The following is a 27,623-nucleotide window of genomic DNA, read 5'->3' as shown; positions in this document are numbered from 1 at the left end:
TGTCAGGATATTCAGCAAAGCCTGGGCTTAGATCCATCAAAGTTAGTGCTGCTTCTTTAGCCCCAGAAGTCACAGAACCCTAGGATATCCTGGGCTGGAAGGGACCCCCAAGGATCATGCAGCCCAGCTCCTGGCCCTGCACAGACACCCCCAAATCCCACCCTGTCCATCCCTGGCAGTGCTGTCCAAACTCTCCTGGAGCTCTGGCAGCCTCGGGGCTGGGACCATTCCCTGGGGAGCCTGGGCAGTGCCCAAACCCCCTCCCTGACTTCTCCTGCATCCCCCAAACCCAAGATTAATTATTATACAGCAGAGTTTAATCAGACCAGGCTCCTCTTTGTCTTATTCAGCACCACCATCTTGTTCTCTGGGACAACACATCAAACCACCAGCAATGACAACAAACAAAATCTTTTTAGCTTTATTCTTTTTCCCTGTGAAAATTCAGGTCAAAAACATTAACTTCAAGAAATCACAGTTTTATAAAGTGTCATTCATTCCATGCAAGCTCCTCGTTCCAGCACCCTCCCCCAGTGCCCATCCCAAAGAGATGCTCAGCTCCACCTCACAAGAGATTTCTCCAGACTCCCGGAAGGAGCTGCACGACAAGAGCCATCTGTGTTTATCACTCCTACTTGTCCTCCCCACCCTGAGCTGGGGTTCTGTCCTAAACACTCGTTATGAAACTGACAGTTCCAGCCAAATTGGAACGAGGGTAATGCAAATCTTCCCTGGCTTTCTGCTGTCAGTATTGCCTTCATCTGGAAGGCAGGTTGTTTGTGCCTGTCACAGCAAAGTGACAAGCCAAGGGAAGAGGAAACTGTCCTGGCAGCAGGACAGAGCCAGGGAGAGCTCAGGCTGGCTGGCAGCACAGCCTGGAGATGTCCCAGAGGAGAACCCCAGCTCAGGGGCTGACTGGGAAGGCACCAATGGTTTGTGGGGCTGTCTGTCCCCAGGCAGGGACTGTGACACCACATCCCACCCTGAGAGCAGTGATGTGGGAACCTGCAGCCTCACTTGGGCACTTGTGGTGGCAGCAGAACAGGACTGAAAGCTTTGGACAAAACAAATGGCTAATGCTGCTGTGAGGGTACCAGAGAACATGGACATCCCCATGGGCCTGGGGAGCACAGACACCTCCAAGGGCCCTGTGAGGACATCCTGGGCCTGGGAAGGTTCCCTGCCTCATGCAGGTGGCCTGAGTTCAGGTTAATGCTGCAGATGCAGAGCCCAGGAGTCCTGCAGACAATCCTGCTGCCCCAGGGCTCAGTCCCAATGCCTAGGCATGGAACTAGATCCCAGGACATGGGAGCATCCCCCAGGCAACAGAGGCACAAGGCACAGCCTTTGGGATGAGCCCACGCTGCTTTGGGATTGACACATCACCACAGACTCAGACAAACAATCAACAGTTTTCCTCCTGTCCCCTCAGAGGAAGCTCAGGAAAGGAGCCAGGCATGCACTGAACCTGTGCTTGGGCACTCCTGGGAGCCCTGAAAGAGGCACTTGGATCCCTCCTGCTCCAGAGCTTAAACTCTCAGTAGTTTATGGCATCTGAAGAAAGAAATTGAGCCAACCTCCCCCTTTCCCCACTCCCTCCTGGAAGACATGCGCATAATGTGTTCATTATTTACTAAAAAGACTCTGAATGTGGCATTGTAGATATAATTAGGTGCCTATTTTGGACAATGTATTAAGTGCTTTAGAACAAAAAGTGCTATAAAAACTATACCCAGAGTGGTGACAGGTTTCATTTTTCTTTGTGAGTTCCACTTCTTTATTACATCACAACTTGAGTTTTCTGATCAGGGATGTCACTGTCTGGTGGAGCAAAACCAGCCCATGTTCTGGGAGACCAAAGGGAAAGAGCATCCATCCATTGTTTAAGGAGTGCTTCTCCTCAAAAAGGAGGCTCAGAGTTCAGCTTTTCCCAGCTATTTTCTCAGTGAACTTCCCTTGGGAAGGGAAGACTGCCAGCACTGCTGCCCCTTGTGTCTCCCAGAGCAGCACAGATCTGGCAGAGCCCACCTTGGCTTTTGGGAGCTGTTTCTCTGCCCAGGCTGGATGCAGAGCCCCTGCTCAGCCACAGCCACAGTGGGATTGTGATTTCCAGGTGTGCCAGGCCTTGGAGCAGCCCTGAACAAGCACACTTGGAGCTCACACCTCCCTCAGAATCTGGTCTTGGATGGGGAAGGGTGAACAACATCCACCCACCTGGACTTGACCTGTGAGACTTCAGTATGTTTCAAACATTCACACATCAGTAAAAAAACCAGTTCAAAGCTTAAGGCATTCCAGGCCCAGCTGCTCATCCCACTCAGTGAACCCAGTCTGAAGTGAGGGAGGAGTGGGAAGCCCTGTGAGGCCAGGCTGAGCTCACAGAACTGGGGCACTGGGCTGCATTGGGAGCTGGGTGGGAGATTTTTATAAATTCTGCAGTAAAATTGAGCCCTGTCACAGCTGACAGAGCTGATGTCCCTTACTCCTCCAAGGATGGGACCTGAAATCCCACATCAGAGGTGGGAACAGGATGGAGGAACAACCCCTCCACCCTCCCACCAAGGAATTCTGTACCCTCCTCCTGCCCTGCCTGCCAGGGACACCAGAGAGAGCACCAGCTCCTCTGAGACCTGCAGATGGGAGCTGCAAGCAAAGCTCTGTCTGGGAACAAAGTTCTTTTCTGATTCAAGAAGGAAGCAACTGCGGGGAAGGGTGGGAGGTGAAACCAAGAACCAGCCAGTGACTGCTGTCAATTTTCCCCGTGCAAAAGGCTTGAGGTGGAGATGATGCTCCCCAGAGCCTACAGAAATGTTTTTTCCTCCAGCTGGAAGGATGTCAGCCAGCTCCCCTTGGCACAACCAAGCCCAGCTGCACTGAAGGCACCCAACCTCCTCCTCTGGGCAAGCCCAGCAAAGACCAACCTCAGCTCGGAGCAAGGGCAAGAGTTCTCACCCAATCCCTGCTCTCCTGAAAAGCACAACCTCCTTCCTCTGCAAAACGAGGAATTTCCACCCACCATTCTCAAGCTCTAACACACCCAAAACAATTCCCACTGTCCTGGGGAATGTCTCAGCTCAGGACACGTCTTGGAAGTGGATCAGAACAGCCAGCAGCAGTGAGGTCCGAGGGCAGCGAGTGCGATCCTGCTGCAGCACCATCACCAGCCACTGTGCTTGCTGCTCCATGGCAGGGGAGGTCAGAAGCTCCTGCAATTCCTTCTGTGCACAGAGGCAAAGCTCCAGAGCAGCAGGGCTCAGGGCCTGTTCTCCAGCTGGCCGTGCTTGACGCGCCAGGCCCAGCTGAGGCTGCAGTCGGGCGCCAGCGTGCACTGCAGCTCGATGCCCGAGTCGGGCACCTCCATGTCGTAGTGCACGGGCTGCCCCTCCTTGGTCACCAGGCTGAAGGCAGGCACGGGGATCTGGGGAGCAGAACACACACCTCAGGGGCACTGCCAGCCTCCTCCAGAACAGCCCACCCCTCCATGGCTTCCCCAGGCAAGGGCAGCTCCCAGGGAGGGGCTCCTGCTTGGCAGGAACATCCTGAGCTCCTCTCACAAGGAAATAGCTCAGAACTGGGCTGGGCAGTGCCCACCCTGCTGCCAAAGTGCCTCCCTGAGCTCTGGGCCATGAGCTGCCCATATTTGAGCACTTGAGCTCCCCTCCAGGTATTTTGCTTTGTGATGTCCACAAGAACAGAGTCTAGAGAGAACCAGCACCACTGCAACGTTTTCTGGACTGGTGCAACATCTTTTAAACATGATCCCATTTTACACTCAGATGAGTCACAGTCCCATAGACACTCCAGAGTTTCTTTCAGGAATAGCCAAAGCAGCCTGAGGCTCACAGGAGTGTGCCAACATCTCCAACAGAACAAGTTGGAAGAACCTCAGCCAAACATAGCTCATATCCTGAGCTGATGCTACTGCTCATGATGAAAAAGCTATATAATGATTCTTCAGAGAGAGGGGAAAAAGTTTATAATTGAGGAGAAGGATTTTATAAGCTGCAGCACAGATGCTTTCTAAGATTTAGATCCCTGTGGTCACTCTCTGATGATTGGCACTGGCTTATAATTCAGGTTTGGTACTAGGCTTAGGCTAGATATTAGGGAAAACGTCTTCACTGCAAGATTGGACAAGCATTGGGACAGGCTGCCCAGGGCAGTGGTGGAACCACCATCCCTGAAAAGGTTCAAAAAAGGAGTAGATTGTGGCACTTGGAAATATGTTTTAGTGGGCCTGGTAGGATTTGGTCAAAGGTTGGACTTGATGACCTTGGAGGTATTTTCCAACCTTAATGATTCTGTGATTCAGAAAACATCCTCTGGTACCACACTCACAACAGCAGCACTGAGGTTCTGCTTCTAAAGGTTCTAAGGATCCCTGAACCACTCCTGGGTCTCTCTGGCATTCAGGGGTTATAAGGCTGCAGTAGGGAAAAATTGTTCCCCAAATGATGTACTGAACTTCAGTCTGTGTCTCACCTGGCTGCTTATCCCCGTGGCAATGTCTCCCACCTTTGTTCTGTGGAAATCCCTGATGTGCAAATTTTCTCCACTTAGCAACTGGATCTGGATTTTCACTCCTGGAATACACAAGAGATTATTTAACTTCTGCTGAGCCACAAGAACCTCACAGTCCATAGCAAAACTGACTGACAAGGCCCACACATGGGGAAAAATTAATTTTTGTCATTAAGGATTTAATTTATGTAGGTCTTTTGCTGAGCATGGAGCTTGCTGCAGACAGCAATGACTCACAGAACAGAGCTGCATTTAGCAAGAAAGCAGCTGAAGTGATGTATTAATTTGCACAATATGCCCTCAAAATTCTGGGCAGATCTTGGTGGTTATAAAACATTCCTTGCACATGGAAGCTGAATGAGGCAGGGAACACAGCTCTGTGTGCTCAGAAACTTCCCTGCATTTGACTGTACAGACCCAGTGCCTTCCACCCATCTGTGGCTGGGGCAGACTGGGCCTCCTAACAACCCATCTTTAAAGGGTCTGAAAAGCAAGAGAAGGACAAAAGGAACTCAAAACCTCCATATCCAGGCAGTGTGGGCAGTGAGAAGGTGCTTGCTGGCCCCTGATGCAGGGTGGAAATGAACCCACCGTTGAAGTAGCTGGGAGTGTCCGTGTGCCGGCTGCGGCTCAGCAGGTTGTTCCAGCTGCAGCTCTGCCCCTCTGCCTGGCTGCTCCAGGAATGGATCCCAGAGCTCATGGTGTCCCTCAGGCTGTGAGAAGCCTTCATGGAGTTCTGCAGGAGTAAGCACAAGTTTGCCTAAGGCTCTGAAAGAAAATGAGCTGGCAGGAGATGAGCATTAAAATAAGGTCAGGAGGAAAAAGGTGGAAATCCAGAGGCCTCAGTCAACATTTATGGAAAAGGGAATGGATAGCAGTGCAACAGTGTGCAGACATTATCAGATATTCTCAATAGTTAAATCAATGAGCTGAAAAGCTGGATGAGAAAAGAGAGGTTGTACTGACTGACAGGAGAATTAAGCATCAGTTAACATATTTGTCACTTACTGGCATTAGAAACACACGGGAAAAACAATTAACTGTACAAAACCAACCATAGACCCTGTGCTGCTGCACTGTTGGGAAGGGTGTGTATTGTCCCAGTCAACCTGACATCAGCACAGTGGTCTGAACCAGTCAAAAGTCAAATTAAAGGTATAGGGTAGGTGTTAGTGGGAAAAACCAAGCACAGTCAGATCCCACACTGCACACTGTGTGTGTCAACAGCTGAGCTGTGCAGAACTCCTCAGTCCTCCTCAAAAGGCACTGGAGGACTGAGAAGAGAGACAAAAATAGGACACAAAGCTGCTCCCAATCAGAACTGACTCTGCATTTACCAGAATGCACAAATCTGGGACACAATGTCTTTGAAAACTGTGATGGAAGGGCATTTGTCCTTCCCTGGTCCAACAAGGCTTATTCAGTGTTCCTCACTGGATTTCCCAACCTTAGGAACACCAGAGAGAGCAAACCAATCTAAGTGAAATTGGTATTTAAATAACTAGGACTATGTATACATTAGTATCAATAGGTTAAAATAAGCTTATGGAATATTGATCCATAGGCTGGGAATGAATATCCAAGATTTGGGTCTCTGTTTGCCTGTCCTACCCTCCTGGTCTTTCCCCAAACCTCCCACTGGTGGCCATGGCCCTCCATGAAGACCCTGCACAGCTGCTTGGTGCAGCTCCTACTTCCATCACTGCTTTCCCAGCTCCCTTCTGCAGCACAGACAGGATTGAGGCTGCTGAGATTTTCCATATCCACACACTTGAAGCTTCTGGTGAGGATGCAGCACAGGAGAGCCTGTGGAGGAAAGGATCCACAGGGAACCAAAGCACAGCTACACCCCTCACCACCCCACTGGGCATCAGCAAAGCTTTCTTCCCAAGGTGCTCTCCAGCAAACTGAGTGTCAGAAAGCAGCAGCAGAGGTGAGAAATTTCACATTTCTGTTGGACAGCTTCCAGTTTTCCCAAGGGGCCCAGCCAGCCCCCATCCATCCCCACTCACCCTCTCACTGGCATCTGACACAAAGGGGCTGTCAATGCTGAGGCATGAAAGCATTTGCTCTTGTTCTTCCAGAGAGTAAGGCTGGGAAAGGCTGTCCAGAAACAGTTCTGCAGCAAAAGGAAGAGAAGGGAGACATTTCCTGTGTTTCCATCCATGCCTCCCTGCCCTAATCACAGCTCTGCAATTAATACCCGAAGCTTCTTCAGCAATATTTAATGAACATTCATACTGGTGCCAGCAAAACCCAACACTCAACTCTGCCATGCACTGTGACACAGGGAAACTGAGCCAAGAGGGGATGGATTGTGCAACAACATGCAAAATAGCACCCCAAATTTACCAGTTCTTGCACATTATGTCTCCTGTGAGATGCCACTCTAGATCCATCCACATTATCAGGGAAAGGTCAAACTCATGTATTCAGCTCTCATAAGTATCTGGATGTTTGTACTCCCTTATCTGGATACAAGTACTTACAAATACTGCAAATATTCCTGATAATATCCAGATATCCCATACACAACCAGCTCTTACAATGCTACTGAAACCCAAAACCTTTTGAGAAAGAGGCTGCCCATCAGCAACCCCTAAAATTCCTCATTCCTCAGTTTCCTGACACAGTTAAAATTCAAACCACTTTCTTCCTAACTGGAAGCTTTCAATTCACCCAAAAAGACTAGAAAAGTTGGAGGAAAAAAACAAAAAAGTGAAAGTAGAGTTATACTGGGACAATGGGACTGGACAAATCACTGATTGCCACATAGGATTTACTGCTGGTTTTCAAACTCTGGATTGCTGTTGTAACCAAACTCTTTGGCTGATGGCTGTAGATTTTCCAATGCCCAGAACAAAACAGTTGCAGGCTGATCTTAACTGCACTGCTTTGCTTGACATCTGCCATTCCTTTATTTTTATCCTGGCTTACCTCAATTAAAAAAAAAAAAAAGTTTGAACCTAAAATTCCAGATGAAGTTGGAATTCTGATTCTGTTTACACAGTAAAAACAAGCACAAGTCTGAAACAGGCTGTTTTCTAAGAGGTTCCTGCACCTCTCTCAGAAGGTTCCCCCCTGTTCAGGAGGAAGGAAATTCTGTTCACTCCCTTTATTGCACATTTAATTGGTTAAGAACTATTAGTTTTGGTAGTCTGGAGGAAGGTTGAGCAATTTGTGTAACGAGAAAGGAACTGTGAGCAAAATGACATCCAAGCTGAAAACCCAAAAATAACTGTCAACAAACCAAGAGAAAGCAGCTGTATTTTTATCCTGCTCTCAAGAAAAAAAAAAAAAAAAAAAGCTGAATTCCTCCCCCAGCCCAATGCTCACCAATTTCCAGCTGCTGAAGTTCTTGCTCTGAAATGGTTGTGGCTCTTTCCACGTGGCTGCAGGTCCTCAGGGGCAGGGGAGTTGAGGAGAGAGGTGGGGGATCACAGGTCTCAGGTAACTCCTTGCCTTCATTCCAGTGGGTTCCCTCAACCTCCTCTGTTTGCTCCAGAGATGGAGGTGGTAGGACTGGGCTGGCACAGGAAACTTTGACTGACAGATTTGGGTCAGAAGCAGTCTCAGAAACTGGGCTCACTGTGGGGGACAGGGATGTCTGTGCACTGTTTTCTTTGCTCAAAGAGAAATGTCTGGGCTCTCTGTATTCACCTTTCCAGGGGCTTCTCACACCTCCCACTACAAAAAGCAAAAAGGATACAAACATTATCAAATCAAGCAATGAAAGAGGTACAAGTTTTCCTTTGCTGTAAGAATTTTTGAACTGTATTTGCTGTAAAATTCCCAGCTTGTTCAAAAGATAAAACCTGCACAAATTCTTGCTGTATTACTGAGCAACTCAGCAGGATTAAGTTGAAATAAATCAGTGATGGTGTCAGGGGCAAGACTGAACCACAAGTATGAGTTACAGCTAAGGATGCAATAAACCTCTGCTTGCAGTTGTGCTGCACACCAGGCTCCAGGTGCAGCTGATGCACCTGAACAAACCCACAGAGAGCTCACCTCCTTCACAGAGAAGGAAGGAGAGCACGTGACAGCACACAGGAAATGATCATTTACTTGGTGACAAACACTTGGCTGCAGGCACAAGCCATCAACCCAAAAAATGCATCAATGCTGTGAAAATTATATACAGGACAATAAAACAGACTGGGGCTTCCCAAAGGAGCAGCACCAGCACCTCTCCCAGTGGGAATACAAACGTTCAGCACAGCAGTTACAGCAGGACATCTCTACCTTCCTCCAGTGCCACACTGGTTTTGGTTTTGAGCTCTGATGCAGATGCCCTGTGCAGAGGCTCCTTCTCCAGCCCCAGTTTAATAATCTCAGCAGTGAGAGGGTTGCAGGAAGGTGGAATTTCCCTCAGAGGAGGCGGCTCCTTAGCGATCTGTGTAACAAACAGGAAGTGAAAGAGGTTAGACCAGAGAGGCTTAATTTGATTTCAGGAAGGTTCTTCCCACCCCAACAGCATTTCCAACTGAAATGAAAGCATTAAATGAGACCTGAACAGTAATTTTATTACAGCTGAATGGCTATAAGTCACACCCAAGTCAGGAACAGGGCATGAAAGAACAGCCCAAGCAGAGCAGGCACAGGGAAAGCTCAGCTCCCAGAGCAAGGCTGCCATCCTGTCAGATGCCCAGCTGGCTCCCAGCCACCCACCCCGAGGCCAGTGCTCCCTGGCCAGCAGTAACAAGCTCTGGCAGCTCCCAGAGGCTGGGTCACTCACCTTCAGGCAGAGAGGGTGGTTGTAATACTGGGTCCAGGGGTGGCAGCCATTGAGCATGTGCAGCATCATACAGCAGCTGCTCCACACGTCCACCTTGGAGTCACAGCGCTTCCCCATCACCACCTCCGGGGCCATGTGGGTCTCTGTGCCAGGCACGTAGTTCCCTAAACACATCCAGGAGAAAACTCACTGCATGCAGCCAAGGGAACTGTGCCAGTGCCACTGCTAGGAGGCCTAAGGCAGAATCCCTCTCTTTTCAGCTCAAGTGAGACTCTTGTCAGCTTCACAGAATGGAGTGGTTTGGGTGGGAAGTGACCTTCAATCTCATCCAGGGCCACCCCTGCCATGGCAGGGACACCTCCCACTGTCCCAGGCTGCTCCCAGACCTGTCCAGCCTGGCCTGGGACACTGCCAGGGACCTGGGGCAGCCACAGCTGCTCTGGGAAACATGTGCCAGGGTGTCCCCACCCTCAGAGGGAAGAACTTCTCAGTATCCCATCTATCCCTCCTCCTGCCAGTGAGAAGCCACTCCCCCTTGTCCGGTCCTTCCAGGCTGCTGTCCCAAATCCCTCTCCAACTCTCCTGGAATCCCTTTAGGCACTGGAAGGGGCTCTGAGATCTCCTCTGAGCCTTCTCTTCTCCAGGCTGAACAATCTGAGCTCTCCCAGCTTTTCTCCATAGTGGAAGGGGTTCCATCTTAACCCAAAAAGCAGCACTGTGAGTTCCTAGAAGCTGTTCCCTCTCAGACCCATCCTTTATACATAGAATAGAGATTAAACTTCCCTTTCAACCACATCTGGGAGGCAAAATGTGAGCTTGACTTTAGAAAATGTACCCTTCTCTTTCAACAGCTGCATGAAGAAGCATGGTCAAGTTTAATTGTAAAAAAAAAAAAAAAAAAAAGGAATTTTGCTTGAGGGGAGGTCAGAACTCTTCCCCACTACTTAGTGAGGTTATTTGACAAGTCAGAGTAGGATTTTAATATTTCAGTGTGGTTTATTGCATGGACAAAACACTGAATGCAGCATCTGACATAATCTTACAAAAACCTTTCTAGCCTGGGAGATAAGGACCATCACCTCCCAGATTTCAGGTCATTTTGGCTGTCAGTGGGATGCCTCACAGTAATACCAATAAATGAGACATCCTGAGCAACGCTCAGCCTGGAAAACGCAGTTGCTTGCAAATCAGCCACATGTAAATGTTCACAAGAAAGAATGAGTCAGAAGGGCAGTTCTTCAGAAGAGCAGCAGCAAAGGCTCACCTGTGACCAAGCACTTTCCCAGCCCATCGGGGTGCAGGTGAGCAGAGTGGCCAAAGTCACACAGCAGGGCCCTGCTGCCATCAGCTGACAGCAGCACGTTCTCCGCTGCCAACAACAAGGCCTCTGTTAGTCTCCTCTGCATTAGGAGAGGGGAAAAACACTCAAAAGCACACAGAGTTACAGTTCCTTAAGCCTAAAGGATTTATTTATCCTGTCACTGGTTTAAGCAAGTACACAACTGTAATTATCTCTTATAAAGTACCAATTACCTGCCCTGGAGATTCTTGTAGCCCAGTGGTGGGGCAGCCTGGGCAAGCAGCCTGGCAGAGCCACGGGGTGACAAGAAGAGGTGACAAATATGATATTCCCAGCAGTCTAGAACCAAGGGAAACTCTAATTTCAAACATAGATCTGAAAATCTAGTAAGCAGATCCCATTACTTTAAGTAATCCCATAATTTAATCTCCAAGTAGTTTGCCTCTTCTAAGAAAGGGGAAGAACAAGGTACTTCAAACACCTTCCTACCTTTGACATCTCCATGGAGAATGTTTTGAGCATGAAGATACTCCAGACCCTCTAACACCTGGCCCAGGTAGCTGAGGGCTCTATCCTCTGGTAGGCAGCCACTCTGTTTAATGAGTTGCCCTAATGAGCCACCTAGAAAGGAATCCAGGGAGTCCATGTTAGCTAATCTGTAAGTTCTCCCCAGCATCATTAACATTCCTCGTAATTTCCATTGAAAAAATGAGATTTTCCAGGTCTGACAGCATTTATCTTTCACACATGGCTCTGTTCCTTTTGTTTATTTCCAGAGTTTTTGCTGCCCACAAAAACAGGCCTTGTTCATATGTTGTTTGCTTAGTGTCAGTTTAACAGTGTTGCTTTGCAACTGCTCTGTGATCAGAACAGGCATTTCTAGGTGTTACTGACCACCAGCTCATTCTTCACAGCCTGATTTCCATGGTTCTGGCCAGAAAAAGAGCACCAGGCAATGGAATTATCTAGGTTTGCTTAGACAGTATCCCCTTTTCCAGGGCAATACACCCCATTGGTGTCCTGCAAATCAGCAGGAAGCACAAACCAGCCCCAGAGGTGTTTTAATGGGATAAAGAGACACCTTGAAGTGGAGTGAGACAGGACTGGGAATTATTCCCCCCACAGGAAGCCCTTTACAGGGATTACACACATGCATCCCAATCCACTGGGGAATTCACACCAGGAATATTCTGGATGCATTGAGGAACTAATGGATTCATACTGGGGCAGAAGGAAGAGGAGGTCAATGTGCACTGGACAGTGCCAGTGGTGCTTCCACAGTGCTGTGTGGGGAGATAGGTTGAAAGGATAGTACAGAAGGGAATCTGTCCTGATGAATTACAGCTGTACTGATTCCTGAGGAGTGGAAACAGCCTTGCCTGCCCAGTGAGGTTGGGTGTTACAAAAGAGTGGGTTAGCTGGCTACTAGTCACAGTTTGAGCTGAGGCTTGAGACCCAGAGCCTGCTGCAGTTTGGGAAGGAGCCTGGCTGTGCTGTGAGGAAGCAAAGGACAGACAAGGTAAGGAGATGTGTGAGGAAGGCAGATAGGAAAGGGACAGGTTGGGGTTTAGCCAGTCATGCAGAGAGGAGAGGAGTCAGAGCTGTGTGGGGCTGCCTATGAGTGAAGGAGTCAGAGCTGTCAGAATGAAGTACAAGAAAAAAAGGTGTGTAAGATTTTCTAATAAAGGACTGATAGTGATGCCAGTTGTGCCCATCTCAACACACTGCAGCAGTGCTGTCCCCTGCTCACCCTCCATCAGCTTCATGAAGATGGTGACCCAGGGCCCCTCCTTGACAGCCCCGTAGAGGGGCACCACGCGGGGGCTCGCCACGGCCGCGCACGTCGTCAGCTCCTCGGCGCGGAAGTGTTCCACCTGCACCTGCAGCAACAGGGAGACACTCAGCCATCCTGGCCTGCTCCTCACACCTGCCCCTCCCTGGGCTGTGTGACAGCAGAAGCACCACAGAGGGGCTTGGAGGTCTTTTCTAAGCTCAATTGTGTGACCTTCCCTACCAGGACCAAGGGAGTGCACTCAGGATGATAAACCCTCAATGTGTACTGGAAGTGAAAATTCACTTCAAGCTGGCATCTCTTGTGATAACTCCAGATTACAGCTGAGGATGGGTACACTTCAGGAGAAAGGTAATTTCTGTCTCAGTAAAAAGATAATTTTGACAACTGAACATGTTCTGCTTTTATGAATGAGAGGGGGGAAAAACCCCGGGGATAGTGCAAAACTTGGCAAAAATTCAACTCCCTCAAAGCAGGAGGGAATATAAAATATGTCCACATGCAGTAATCAGCATTATCACCTTGTTAGGTGGTGCTCATCCTGCAAATGGTTAAAGAAAAACTGTATTCACTAAGTTCAGCCAAACTAAATAAAACAAGAATTTGCTGAAGTCCAGAAGGAAAACATGAGTCATGAAGATTCTGGTGGGAAAAAGATGCATCATGTTTCTTCTCTGTCAGCAATCCAGCCATAGTTGGTTTCTTTCATCTCAAGAATTTAGACAGCAGGTGCTTCCAACACCAAGTCTGGTGAAAGAAGGTGAGGTGGTGCCCTCCTGTCACAGGGAGGCAGCAGGAACTGGAGACAGCTACTCATGGAAAATTAAATAGAGCATAGACAAGTGTCCAATTTGCATGTTAGAACACTCTGTTTTCAGAGTGTGATCTAAGAAGAGGCATTTCTGATATAAAAAAGCATCATTTATCCTTCAGTAATTAGGGGGGTAAAATGACATTTTGAAAGACTTCAGCTTCTCCTACTTTCATGTTTCCCTTTTCAGCACAACCATCCTTCTTCCTGAAAATACACCCCACAAGGAACAGCTATTTCTCCCAAGACTGTGGATTTGCCAAATGGATAATAATTTAAATAGCTACACACTGACAGGAAACAGGCTGGTTGTGTCACCACAAGATTTCACACCTGAACTGTGAGGATGTAGAACAAGAATTAATTTTCTACATGCTTGAGTGATGTTTGTTTCTATAGCTGACAAGTGAATGGTTATGAAATGGTTAAATAAATACACAACTGGCTTGTCTTGCCCCTTACATCTTTCCACAGGGAGCAGAGCAAGCTGGGCCCTGTGTACATGGGGGAAAAATGAACGTTTTAAACTGAAAAATGCAAGTTACAGTTCTTTTTGCACACAATATTTTTGTACTTGAGGCAAACACTTCCCACACAAAGTTTTCTAGTGAAGTAATGTGAGAAACATCAGTTCACAGGGGTGATGAAACTATTCAAGTGTAAGTTCAAATAAAATAGTTTACAGTTTCCTCATCTCCTTGCATTATCCCTCTGTCTGCATCCCTGAGACCCTCACAGCAGCCCACAAATCAATGTCCTGGTCCAAGTTATATTCCACACTCTTCCTAATTCCTGTAACAATGGCTCTCCAGCATATCCTGCAGAACAATAGATTATAGTGCCAGCTTCTGGAAAAACACACATCCAGATCCTTTGCTACATCTGGAACAGCAGCACTTCAGAACCATGTGCCAGCATTGCAGCTGACACTGAGAAGATGAAAGCTTTGCTTTCAGAGCCTACTGCCTGCCTTGGGTTTTTCCTACTTTACTCCTTTTTCAACAGGGAAATAAATACCTGCCATGTAACCATTTACAGCAGACATGGTTTGAGATAAGAATAGTCAGATAACAGACAACCCACGAGGCTGCTGCTCCCCTGCAGTCACTCACAATCATTCAGAAATCTCTACTCTTGCCTCAGCACCCAGCATTCCTTTCAGCACACTTTAAAGCCAAATGAGCTTATTTCTGACTGCTGAGCTTGGCCCCTGTGCACGTACATATCCTCCATCTGCTTCTCTCTCTACCACCACCCTGAAGTTTTCCCTTGGACACAGCAGCAGCACTTCAATGTGACTGTTTACTCAGGGCTGTTAGTCCTGACTAAAGAGAACCTGGGAAGAGATTTCTCTCTATGTGCTGTCTTGCCAGGACCCACCTTCTCTCACACACAATTACCTTCTTGGCAGCACACTGAAATCCTGTCTGCTTGTCCTCTATCTTGTACACTTCCCCAAAAGAGCCAATGCCCAAGGAGCCATGGCACTTGGTCCAGTGAACCTCTTCTCGGTACTCGTAATCCACTGGCTTCAGCTTCTGCAAGTCCAAGCAGAAAACAAGATGAAGCAAGGAAAGAGACACTTAAATGTTGAGCTGCACAGACAGAGATCAACATTCTCAGAAGCAGCACAAGGACAGATACCACAGCACCTCCCTTGAAATCCCAGTACAAGATTACTTCTGGACAGGCTGGAGATGAAGCCACACAGGATCAATCTACTTGATTTCTATGGGCTCTGTTGTTTCTAAACAAGTGCACTCCAGTGTTGTAAAAACAGGCCACCAGGACTTGGGTGGTTTTGGAGCTCTATGTTCCTCCCTTCTCATAACCACAAAGCTGAATCCTACATCTAACCCCGATTCCTGTGACTAAATGCAGACACTGTGTGAAAGCTTTTCTGCAGTCAGTAGATGGAGACTGTGCCTCAGTGTGAACACGTTCAGGCAGGTAAGGGGCACCTTGAACTCCACAGACCACACTGACAGGGTCACACTGACCTCAGGGAAGTCCTCCAGGAGGACTTTAAAGTGCTGAGTGAGAACTGAATTCAGAAGTGAATCATGTCCCCAGGATTCAAATGCATTTCTGTGCACAGGCCCTGTGCTTGGGGACGCTGCTGGTCCCAGCAGAGGCACAGACTGGCCTCCAGCACCTCCCCTTCTACCCAGCCCTGCTTTCTGTCACACTCCAGCTCATCCAGAGCCAATAAATATTGCAGCTGCTGAACAGATTGGGCTTTTCTCCAGCAGAGGACATGGTTGAAGACTGACTAAGCACAGAACCACTGCTCAGAGACAGGGCTGCACATCCGGTGACTGAGCACAGCAGGAGCCAGCAGTCTGAGACAGGCAGGCCTTTAACTGCTGCAGAAAAAAACTCTGTACTGCTATCTGGCAGCTTCAGATCCAGAACCATTCAGATTTAGAAGCAAGCACGTTGATGCAGATTATCCCTGTCCCAAAGCCCTGGAGAAACTCAGCCCCCCACACCCCAGAGTGGCTCAGGTCACCTCGTTGAGCAGCACGCCTTCATTTTCACTCTCTTCATGGAATTGTTCCTTCAGCTCCAGCCCACCTCCTCTCCATGTCTTGGCCAGGCTGGCTAAATTTTGTGGTTCACCAAGACTCACACTCCCCTTCAAGGCATCTACCAAATATTCTTCCACAGAAAGCTTGTCTGAACTGGTTTGCACAGACTGGTTGATGCATTTGGTGAAATTATATTCTAAGTTTAGGCTAGATAAGTGACTGTCTTGGTAGTTGAGGTCACCATGGAAGTATGTGTCCAGAACTTTCTGCTTCATGGTATGGAGAGGATTGTCCACATGTGGGAAATGGGGGGGAATGATGTTGTAGGGAAAAGGATGGAGAGTCTCAGGCTGGGGAACAGTGTCCCTCTGTTTCCAAACATGATTAAGGCACTGAATAGGGCTGATCAGCTTGTGCAGTTCTGTTTTGTATTGGCTCCTTTGAGAATGGATTTTGCCCATGGATGAAGAGGCATGGGCAGGCTTCTCAAAAGACAGTGGATCATAGCCCAAGTCCTTGTTAAATTCAGGAACCCAAAAACTGTTTCTGTAAAGAGTGCTTTGGTGGGATTCATCCTCCTAGAAAACAAAACCAAACAGCTGAGCAGGAACCTTGATACAGACACCAAAATTCACCAAGAGCTGATAGGAGCTTGCAGGCACAGTACAAAAGGAAGGTTGAAGATTCTCACCTGGACAGGAATTGGGGTGCAGCTCTCCTGTTCTGGAGTTCTTGGACTTCTCCTGCCAGCAGCCACAGGCTGTCCTTTCAGCTTGGCTCTTTTCTTGTGCCGTTTCTTCCTGGCCCTGCCCCGGTGCCTGCCCCTCCAGGTGGGTGCCATCCTGCCCTCCGTGGCATGGGCCACATTGTTGGGGATGTGATCGAGGCTGTCCGAGCGGCTGCTGGGAACCAGAACACAGCAGGCTCTGAGCTGGGCACTGAGGCACAGCTCAGCTCACACCTCTGACCCACAGGAAGAGAATGAGCAACTCTGCAAGCTCAACAGACAACTAAAACACAACTTCTTGCCTTCTAACAGGGGTCAGTTCAAGGTCCGGGCACAACAGCACCTCTCTTGTATAAAAGAAATGGTGAGGTGTGGGGGGAGCAAAACATTCCAATGTCCCAGGGTTTCCAAATTCTGGAAGAACAAGACTGGAATGGACGGCCACAGAATGGTTTGGGTTGGAAGGGAACTTAAAGACCATCCACTGCTACTCCCTGCCATGGGAAGGGACACCTTCCACTACCCCAAGTGGCTCCCAGCCCTGCCCAGCCTGGCCTTGAACACTCACAGGGATCCAGGGGCAGCCACAGCTGCTTTGGTCACCCAGTGCCAGGGCCTCCCCACCCTCACAGGAATAATTCCTTCCCAGTATCCTACCTATCCCTGCCCTCTGACAGTGGGAAGCCATTCCCCCTTGTCCTGTCACTCCAGCTCCTTTGTCCAAGTCCCTCTCCAGCTTTCTTTCATGTCTCTTTTTTGACCATAGTGAAGGGAATAGCACTGCATATCTCCAGGCTGCTCTGAGACAGTTTGTGGTTGATTTCTAGTGAACACAGAGATGATGTATAAATGCAGTCTAGTTTAAAGAATTATTAAAATTAATAAATGTGTTCATGATATCAATGCCTGCTCTGATTTAAAGGAAAAGAACTTTGCACAGAGAACAGGGATGACTAAGTGCACATGAATAAAACAGCTTTGAAAAGCCAAAATGTGCTGGCTTGTAAAGCCTAGTGCTACAACATGATTTCTAAGAATGCACAGATATACACAACACTCCAGCTGGGGTCTGCACATAGAGATGAACTCTCAAGAGGGATATTTGCCTGCAGTTACTCAGGGCCAGAAAGAGATGGTCACTAAGGTTCCTTTTAACTCAAACCATTCTGTGATTTAATGATTCAATCATGGAATGAATTTGCAGTTGGATTTTTAAAATCAAGCTCTAAGAGAAAGCAGGATTTTTGACCTCCAAATGAAGCAATTGCTCCATTGTCTTGGAACAGCTGATACACTCCCCTGCCTTTCTGATGCAGGGCACAGCCACTCTTTCCATCTTTTCCTGATGTTTTACTGCTAAAAGATGCCATAAGCAGAGTTCTGGCTGATGGCATCAGCACAGTGCCTGGAGCCTGAACACAAAGCTGGTGTGCATCCCAGAAAACCCCAGATCCCACAAAAAAAAACCTCAGAAATGGGTCACTCTGCACTTCTTCAGATGGTTCATGGGACCACATCATAAAGCCCTTGGGCAGGGTCAAACCACACACCCCACAAGGTGTCTGAAGGCAACAGGCAGCACCCAATTCTGTATCCCAGTCACCCATTTCAGGGCTGCCTGACAGGGCTCCAGTGCATAAGAAAGCTCGAGTATGTGCCCCAACAGGAAGAGATTTTTCATGAAGAACAAGCAGCTCACTCCCAGGTAACTCCAGAAAAGCAATTCCCAGGCCTCCACTTATCCAAGTGTCCCTTTTACCACTTCCAGCTTCTCTATGTTCACAACTTCTGTTGTTGATGCTGTCATTAAGCAAAGATTTTCTCATCCCCTTTTATCCTTCCAAGAAATTGAGCTGTTCCCTTTTCTGAGGACTCCTTCTAGCAGCAGCCCAGGTTTCACACAGCTTTTCAGCAGATGGTGTAACAGTTTCAAAAGCATCAACATAGTTCAGTTTTAAAAGACTGAAAATTTCTCTTTGGATCCTTCTACTTCAAGCCTATGAACCTTAAAAAAAATCAGTAATTTCAATACAAACTTGACCATCCAGAAACACAGGCAGAAGCCTAGAAGGGCAGTAAATCTGCAGGCATTGACAATAAGACAATGCAAGGTGTTTCATGTGGTTTGTGCCTAAACTTGTATTTTTTTACTGATAGAAAGATGTTTTGGGAAAAATACATTCTTACCAGACCTCAGACTGAAAAGTTAATCCAACAGGAGTGCTTTTGGAAAAATATTTTAAGTGCAGAGAGCCAGGATGAATTGGAACAAGGACAAGTCAGCAGACACAACAGTGGAGTGTTTGTATTAAGAGGTCTCTCACCTGTAACGTTTACTGTGGGCAATAAAGGATCTCTCTGATAAAGTAGGGCTGAACTCCTGACTGTTTTCACCTGTGTGAAAAAAAAACAGGATCATCACTTGTCTTAAACCAGGCAAAGTCTCCCCTAGTAACAGCTGGACTTAAGCAGCTCTACCACTGTGCTAAATGAGTGATGCAGACAATCACTGCACAGTCATTCACACCACCCACACTACATTCTTCCTCCCCCACAATTAGGAGCCTTCCCAGCTATCTCCTGATCCCCCAGCTCTTTCCCAGATGACAGCTTTACTTTGGTTTCCTCCTCTTTATCCCCTTTTAAACACCTCTCAAGTCAGCTAAGAACAGGTGACCCACAGGACACAGATCTGGTCGAGGTGCATGGGCCTCATGCTGGTCTGATATTTATGCTTTATTCAGTGGATGCTGCCACATTATTAGGAGATTTCATGAGCTTCCTAAATAGAGTCTGGGATGTGTCATCAGCTCCACCCCACTTGGGATTACAAATAGATGTGGTCTCAGCTCTCCAGGAGCGCCAGGAGTGAAATCTCATCCCTCTTTACACATTCCTTTTTCTCAATGAAGCACAGCCCGCCCTGCTACTCACATTCTGCTTGGGCAATAATAGAAATTGATGCACAGCCTCCTTCTGTTTCTTCTTTTGCTGTTCCTTTGGTGATTACATCATTCAGGATTTTCCACTGACTGTGAAAGATGACCTTCTTTGAATCTTCTACTTTTACTTTACAAACACTGCTCTGCTTTTCACTCACTGTCTCCTTCAGCCCCTCAGCAGCTGTGAGCTCCTTTTTGTGCTTGATGGCTGGATCAGGAGCTCCTTGGCATGCAATTCCCATCACTGCCATTTCACAGCTTCAGAGAGACACTGAGCAAGAATAGAAAAACAAAACACTTGTCAAAACACTTCACAGACAGAAGCAGCTTCAAGTTCAGGAGAAACAAGAGGCTCCTGAAGGTATCAGGTTAATAAATAATTCAAATCAAGGTACTGCCCATATTCTGAGCTGATGAACCCTGAAGTGCCAGTCCTCCATTTCTGACTTGGACCTGAATATTCAACATTCTCATGACTGAAAATATGCAATCACACGGGTTTTGGAGAAATTTAATTCTTGGTATATTCCCTTAAATTAAAGATAAACAGTGAAACCAAGGAGAAGAAGGAACTCCCATATCACTAAACAGGAAGAATATTCATCCCCAAAAAAAGGGGAAAACGGAAGACAAAGTTCTCCTAGAGTGCACCTGGGGAAAATTACACTGTGCTCTCACACCACATGAATGGCCATAAACCAGCTAATTCCCTTTTTCCCTGTGCTCAGTCATCCTCAAACCCATTCCTCATTCTCCCTCAATGAAGCCAGGCTCAACAGCCAAACCTGCCCATCCACAGATCCTCCCTCACTCCCTTCCTTCCTCTACATCACCAACAACTTCTGCAATCCTTGCTAAGCCCAGCAGAACTGGAGCTCTCACAGAGTGCAGGATCCATGAAGTTGGTGCTGGATAGAGGACAGTGCTGGGGCTGGAATCAGCAGGGAATCAGCAGAGGCTGTGGGCTGACCAGGAACACAAATGGAGCTCCAAGCAAGCCCCAGCCCAGGCCAAGCCTCGGCCAGCTGGCAGCACTGGGGAAGGTGGAAGGGAGCTGGGGATGGAAAGGGAGAAGCATAAACCAGCATGGAAGGAAAGCACTGAGGGAAAGGATGGGGATACCCAGGGGTGAAAATCAGCAATGGGAAGAGTGAGGAGTTCCCTACAGCATGAGGGAATACAGCTTTGATCCCCTCACCTTGGATTCTGGAGAAGTTAAACCAGTTGTTTCCTTATAAACCAGAATGTGCTCTGTTGCCCTTAAGTGCAGAGATCCCTTCCTTGTGCCAGTCCTCCCACACCAAAAAGGTAAAACCTTAAAGTGAACATTTCCACCCTTAACCAACCCAGGGAAGTTCAGAAACCTTGGACAATGTATACAGGTGATAAGTACCACAAACCCAGCATAGGACAAGGAGGGACATTTTAACAGAGCCAGGAAAACAGATATCAGCACCATTACAGGAGCACACCTTGAAGCTCATCAGCTTCTATCTGCACAAATCTTTCTTCTTTTTTATTTCTTCTCCTTTTCCTTTCCTTTTTTCTTTCATTTTTTCCCCATCTTGAGTGGCTGCCTGGGGCAACAGGACATTTACTCCAACAGGCTTCTGGCAACTGAGATGAACCAGGAAAATAATAAAATGAGTGGGTGCTCCATGCCTGAAGGACCACCGAGGAAAAGGGGAAACATTTGGGAGCCAAGTGCATGAACCTTGGTGCTGTGAGTCACCTAACAACCTGGCAGGTCTACAAGGAAAGTCAACAATGACCACATTCAGCAGCTAAACAGAGAACAGCTGCTGTGCAAAAGAAGTGCTGATGACAGTATCCCACTCATTAGGGCCCTCCTGCTCCCTCTCCTCTACAGAAATTATGTCAATTCTCAGTGCTGTAAAATAATCCCTTGGAGCAGCAGGAGCAGAGCCTGCCAGATGACTAACCCAGCCACCAGTGACCAAACTGACAAGTTCAGAGTTATTTTTATCCTCACTCTCTCCTGACTTGCATTAACTCTGTCTCTCCTTGCCCTCCCCTCACCTTCAAGGTCCTTCAGCACAAACCAATCCCCATTGCCAAAAAGTACATAATTCTGCAAATCCCTCCTTGCCTGAGTCAAAGGAGAACAGAGAGAGGGGAGAAACAAAACTGCAAGTCCTTGTTGCCCTCTGAAATGGCAAAGAATAACAAGGAAACATAACTGAGATTAAAGTCAACAAAGCTCTACCTCACTGCAGACTCAAAGAGACCGAGGCAGCAATTGTGAGCAACGGCTGGAGCCGGGCACAGCTCGGGCAGTTTAATGTGTGACTCAGGTCTGTGGGGCTCTGCAGGACCAGAACCTGCATGCCCAGCCTGCTTTAACTGCTGCTGCCCAATTTTCAGTCCTTGGAAAAGTCAAATGCCAACTATTTTTATGGTGTGTATAGGAAAGCATGGCAGGCAGAAGCTTGATTAAAAATAAGCAATGAGAACTTTTTAAAAAGTTTTTGAAGTGTAACTTCTGCCTGGAGAAAAGGAGGCTCAGGGAGACTTTTATTGCCCTCTGCAGCTCCCTGATAGGAGGCTGAAGCCAGTTGAGCATCAGGCTTTGCTCCCAGGAAACGAGACAGGACAAGAGGAAACCTCAAGTTGTATCAGGGAGGTTCAAGTTGGATATTGGGAAAATTTCTTCATTGAAAGCCTGGTCAGGCATTGGAATGGGCTGCTCAGGGCAGTTCCCATCCCTGGAAATGTCCAAACACCTCTAAAAACACCCAAGCAGACATGGCACTTCATGATACAGCTCAGTGGGCATGGTGGGATTTGGCTGGAGGTTGGACTGAACGACCTTGGAGGTCTTTTCCAACCTCAGTGATTCTGTGATTCAGTACTGAACAGGTCTGACTCATCTCTGTGCACGTGGAGGGGGCAAAGAGAGGTGCAAAGAGCTCCTGAGTCCCATTAATTCAGACACAGGCACTCGGTGTCTGGCCAGAGCCACCCCACAGCCCTTCTCAGGGAGCTCCAGATAAAAGGGAACCTGGGGAGCAGCAAATGGGTACCTGAGGATCCACAGGAAGCCCAGTAAGAGCAGGATTTACCCACATGAGCCACTCTGGAGCTGCAGTTCCCCTGCCTGTCTGTGTGCTCCAGGATGAGCACAGCTTCCTGTACAGACACAGCACGAGGAGCTTCATGTGCCTGAGCTGCAGGAGCTTGTGTCCTACCCAAAATTGCTTCTCTGGCCTTCAAACCCTCCTCTCCCTCAGCCAGCTCACTTAGATACTGTCATTCTGGATTTCCATACCCTGCACTTTCTTCCTTCTGTGGACATGTGATGGGCTCGTTATTTTCAAGGCAGAAAGGGGAAGTCAGGTAATGATGCAGGAGATAAGAGTGGATACTGCACTCCTAACCCACAATGGGCTTTTGATACCAGCTTCAAGCCTGTTTGCTCCTTATCTTCACCAAAGGTTTTCTCACCTTGGGTTAACTAATGTTAGTTCCCACTGCTGTAAAACAGAAAGTGTGTTTTTACAGAATGAAAGCCAAACAGTCTCAGTTGTGCTGTGAAGGCACCGCTCTGCTGGCAACTCCTCCCTCAGCCAACGTGTGGGAGAAACTAAAATACCAGATAAAGTCACCTGAGACCTGAAGGGACTCAGAATTAATGACATACTCAAACATTATTAATGTAAGAGATAACCACGTGCTTTCTGCTCCTTTAAAACCTCCTCCCCCCTTCTCTAAAGTCCCTCTTCAGCTCTTCCATCCCAACTGGAAGATGTTTGGAGCAGGGACCTTAAAAGAGCATTTCTGTGTTTCATGAAATCGTTGTGAGAGAACTCAGAGCTGGACAAGAGCCATGCAAACACCTTTCCAGCACTGCATCACTCCACAGCACACCATCATATGGGATCTGCCTGCCTCCAATCCCCTGGACAATGGCTTCTGGGAGAATTTAAATTAATGCTTTGTGGACCAGCCCATACATTTGGTCAAAAAAGACTTGGGAAAGAGCTTTAAAATATATACAAGACTTTCTAAATCAGCTTCACAGAATGGAGATTTCCTCTCACCTGAGTGTACCCATTCAGCAGCAGTTTCATGCTGACATTTAGTTTGAAAGGAAAGAAGAAGAAGATAAAAAAATATGTTGTCTCAGTGAGGTTTCCCACTTCCTTATGGAGAGGAGTTCTGGGCACAGGGCACTAACTCAGGTTGCCTTTGCAGCTGCTGCTGGTTTGATCAAACACAAGGAGCATTTTTAGCCATGTTGCTTTGCTGACCACCACAACAAAGCAACAGCTGGGAAGAGCCAGGAATTTCTGCATCACTAGAGCAGAGAATGTCAACTGAGAAGAACACCACACACCTTTTGGGGACCTTCCAGTCCTAACAGCTGTCAGTGAGTATGGCAGAAAGTGCCAAGTCTGCAGCCAAAAGAACCTAACAGAACAGAGTATTAGCTGCAAAATCCTTGTGCAAAGCCACCAAACCTTATCAAAGAGCAACTTCTTCCAAAGGAAAAAATAAGATTATACTTGTTACATGGATGGATCACATTAAAAATCTGGTTTGGGGCCAAAAGCATGTATGTATACATATATATATATATATATATACATACATATATCTATTTATACATATATACATATATACATACACACATATATATATATACATATATACATACACACATATATATATATACATATATATACACACACATATATATATATATATATATATGTATATGTATATATGTGTATATATATATATATATATATATATATATATATATATATATGTATATAGATATAAATGTGGAAGGATTCAAGGCCAGGTTGGATAGGGCTTAGAGCAACCTGGGATAGTGGAAGGTGTCTGTGTCCATGGCAGGGGGTGAAACTGGATGAACTCTAAGGTCCCTTCCAACCCAAACCACTCCACAATTGTTTGCACAACCCCTTCAGACCCTGGGCACACTGGCCTCCATCCCTGCCTGGATGCCACCCATGGCTCCCCTGCCTGCCCACGTTTCAGCTGGAACTGAAATTCAGACAGTTCCGGTTTTGGCCCAGGCAGTTTAAGGCCTGTTACTGCAACCCAGGCCTGGGGTGGAGATTTAAACTGCTCAGAGCTGTCAGCAGGACAAGTTTCAGTTTGTGTCAGAACGGACTTAAAAAATTCAGTTGTAGCACTCAACAGCCCCCTGACCTCAAAACACACTTTATGCTGCTTTAAGTGAACATATCTAAGGAGGAGAGAAAAAAAAAAAAAAAAAAAAAAGCGACTTCCCTTGTGTATCTAAGAGCTCCAAAGTGAAAATAAATAGAATGCCTGACTGATTAAAATCCTGGTGAGTCAGAGCAGCAGTTGCTATTCCAGGGAGCTCTCAGCCTTCACCTCCCCTTCGATAACCACTGTGACCCATCCAGCCATTCCAGGGGCTCCTGCACAACCCCCTCTGCTCCTTCTCATGGGTATCCACAGATTTACCTGAGGAGCACCAGGGAAAGCCAAAAACCTTCTCCCCAAAGCAGCACACACTCCCTGTTTGAACACTGCCCTATCAGCCCTGTGTATGAGCACGTCATGTTACAAACGATAGGCAGTGTGTGTAAACATGTTCTTTAAAGTGGTTTGATAGTAAATACTCCCAAATCCTGTTTCAGCCACTAGTGTTGCTTACTGTAAACATCAGGATAATGAGCCTCAGTTGTTTTTTTTAGTTGCCAGACATTAAGATATTGCAATAGTTTGGTTATAAAATCTGCAGGGAAATATTTGACTGGGTTTAATTATCAGCAGATTTCTAAAAGCACCCAAACACACCTTTATCCTCATTTCCTCGAGGACAGTCCAAGCACAGCTCACCCCTGAACAATTCTTTTCATGCTGCTGAACAAAGATATGAACATGACCACTTGCCCAGAGTTTACAAACACCACAAGTCCATTCACTCTAAGAATGGCTAGTTTTTCCCAACTCCTTTGCAAACAAGCAGAACAGAAATAACCAGAACAAACTTCAGCCTGATAAGGATTTGCTTCCCAGCTGTTCTCACACAGTTCTCATCCCACTGCTCAACAACATCCAGGCTTTGACAACCCACTTGTGAAGTTATTTCCCAAACTACAACAAAATGGTACAATAAAGCACCTCAGGGGACAACTTCCACCTATCACCACAGACACACCTGAAAATCAATTCTGCCCAAGCAGGTGGAGCCACACTGTCACTACCTGTTACTTTACACTGCTTTGCAGCTTTACATTTCAATCATATTTTTTTTTATAAAATCCATGTAAATCTATGGGGAAGTAGCAAGGCTGGGATGCCAGGCCAAACCAACCTAAAAGTTTAGTTAAATTTAGTATAGATAGAAGCAGGTCTACGTGATCTTAATTTATCTTTGGTCCTGCCAATTCAGGTGTGATGATTTCATACAATAAAGTCAAAATATGAACTGATTGGGATGATTTCTAACTGTCCAGCCTGAGCAGACCCTCATGAGACAAACCCCCACATGAACTGTGGAACAGAACTGCCTTTAGGCAAGACAAGGCCCATGTTCTTCAGGGTCCTGATCACGACACCATGATCAGCAAAGCCCAGTCTCCTGGAGATGCAATTCCCAAGTGTCTGTCCCTCTTCCTGGTCCCTCCATGCATCCTCATCTCCCTCTCCCAGCATCTCCAGACCTTTTCCCAACTCAGGGCTCTTTTACTCCCAGCCAGCTGCTCATCTCAGAACCTGGAAATCTTTCTGTCCTCCAGACCTCAATCCCTCTGTCTCCACCAACATATCTGACACTTGCCAGCAAAGTTCAAAAGTCACAGAAGGAAAGCTGATTTATGGTCACTTTGCCTCCATCCTCTTGGCAATTATAATAATAACTCAGCACCTCATCACTGCTACAACAGCTCAGCTCTACCCCTCCCATTTAGCAGAGAAAGAAGACTCAGGACAGACTCATTAACTTCAAGTTCATTACCTCTGGTGGTGTTGGATCAGGTCCCACAAACCCTTTAGGTTTTCAGTTATGTTTGTTTGTTATGCTCCTTCACAGCACTCTACAAGATTCAGTCTCTTAATACAGTTAAAATTTAATAGTTAATAGCAAGTGACTCATTCCCAAGGAATCCGGTGGCCGTGCCAATAACAGATTTCAACTGAGGTAAAATGCAATAAAGCAGCTCACTACAGACACACTCAATTCGACTATTCTTATCACTAATGTCACAGCACAGAAGCGCGAGTTATTACTCATAAAAGCATTTAGAAAGCCAGTCGAAAAAGAAATTCAGACTTTGTTTATAGGTGCTGGTTTCAGACTGCTGTGTCCTACATGCGTGGAGCACCCAACACATGTTTCTAATGTAACCAGTTAAAGCTGACAGGAAGCATCTGAGATCAACCACAGCAGCAACTTATTAATCAGCAAAGAAACATTTTAACCTTTTGACAGAAAAAGAAATTAAAAAAAAAAAAAAGAAAGGAAAAAAAATAATTAGGCATTTAGTTGTGTCAAAGAGACGCGCAGAGTGAAAAGGACCGGGTGGTTCAGGTGAATTAAGGTCTGGCTCGGTTGTGCTGTGATGAGCTGAGCTCATCCCTGCCTCCTTCTCCCCCGCTCAGGGTAAGGGATCAGCGAAGTCCCCGCACGGGAACCCGGGGAAGCGGAGCTCAGGGAACGGAGCGGCACCAGGAGATCAGAAAGCCGGGCTGCCCGGGGCAGCGGGAGCTCGGGGCACCGGGAGCCGCGGACTCGAGAAGGGGCCGGGCAGCGCCGTGACACGCACGCTGCGAACCCACACACACAGCGCTGCGGCGAGAGCTCTGCCCGCAGACCCGGCGGCCGCTCGGAGCCCCCCGCCTGGGCCGGGGCTCCTCACACGCTGCTCCCGCCGGCAGCCGCGGAAGCTCCGCCAGGCCCCACCGGGCAGATGCACCCCGCCGCTCCCGGACCGAACGCCGCACTCCGGATCCGGATCCCGCCTCCGCGGCGGTGGCCGGGCCCGCACCTACCGCTCCGGCACGGCTCGGCTCGGCTTAGCCCGGTCCAGCCCGGTCCAGTTCTGCTCTGCTCGCCCGGCACAGCCCGGCGCGGCCCCTCAGGCCTCCTCGGCAGCTCCCGCTCACTGACAGGCGGCGCCCAGCTGCGGCCCCGCCCCCATCTCCGCACAGCCAATCACCGCCCGGTTTGGCCGCATGGCCCCGCCCTCCCTCCCACCGCGACCAATCACCGCGCAGTGCTTGTCCCGCCCCCGCCC

The 27,623-nt window shown here is 47.7% G+C and overlaps 1 protein-coding gene across 3 annotated transcripts; it reads right to left on the bottom strand.

The window, feature by feature from the left end:
• Window positions 1-395: 395 nt before the first annotated feature.
• Window positions 396-27,511, bottom strand: MAP3K14 (mitogen-activated protein kinase kinase kinase 14). 3 transcript variants are annotated; one of them, XM_056512144.1, is made up of 16 exons: window positions 27,379-27,511; window positions 19,355-19,633; window positions 18,745-18,814; window positions 16,385-16,595; window positions 15,675-16,271; window positions 14,563-14,700; window positions 12,310-12,439; window positions 11,049-11,180; window positions 10,524-10,628; window positions 9,260-9,423; window positions 8,767-8,917; window positions 7,858-8,208; window positions 6,534-6,640; window positions 5,113-5,257; window positions 4,483-4,583; window positions 396-3,418 (listed from the first exon to the last, which is right to left on the bottom strand). In XM_056512144.1, the coding sequence occupies exons 2-16, from the start codon at window positions 19,611-19,613 to the stop codon at window positions 3,254-3,256; spliced, it is 2,826 nt and encodes a 941-aa protein (XP_056368119.1). In that variant the 5' UTR covers window positions 19,614-19,633; window positions 27,379-27,511; the 3' UTR covers window positions 396-3,253. The 3 variants fall into 3 exon arrangements, with proteins under 3 accessions (XP_056368119.1, XP_056368121.1, XP_056368118.1); XM_056512146.1 differs by having other exon boundaries at window positions 16,385-16,592; window positions 27,379-27,486; XM_056512143.1 differs by having other exon boundaries at window positions 27,375-27,479.
• Between the last annotated feature and the right edge of the window lie 112 nt (window positions 27,512-27,623).

The sequence above is a fragment of the Oenanthe melanoleuca genome, chromosome 27, assembly GCF_029582105.1.
Source record: "Oenanthe melanoleuca isolate GR-GAL-2019-014 chromosome 27, OMel1.0, whole genome shotgun sequence".
NCBI lineage: Eukaryota > Metazoa > Chordata > Aves > Passeriformes > Muscicapidae > Oenanthe > Oenanthe melanoleuca.
The sequence above is the reverse complement of the archived record's forward strand: the minus strand, read 5'-3'. Positions and strand labels throughout refer to the sequence as shown.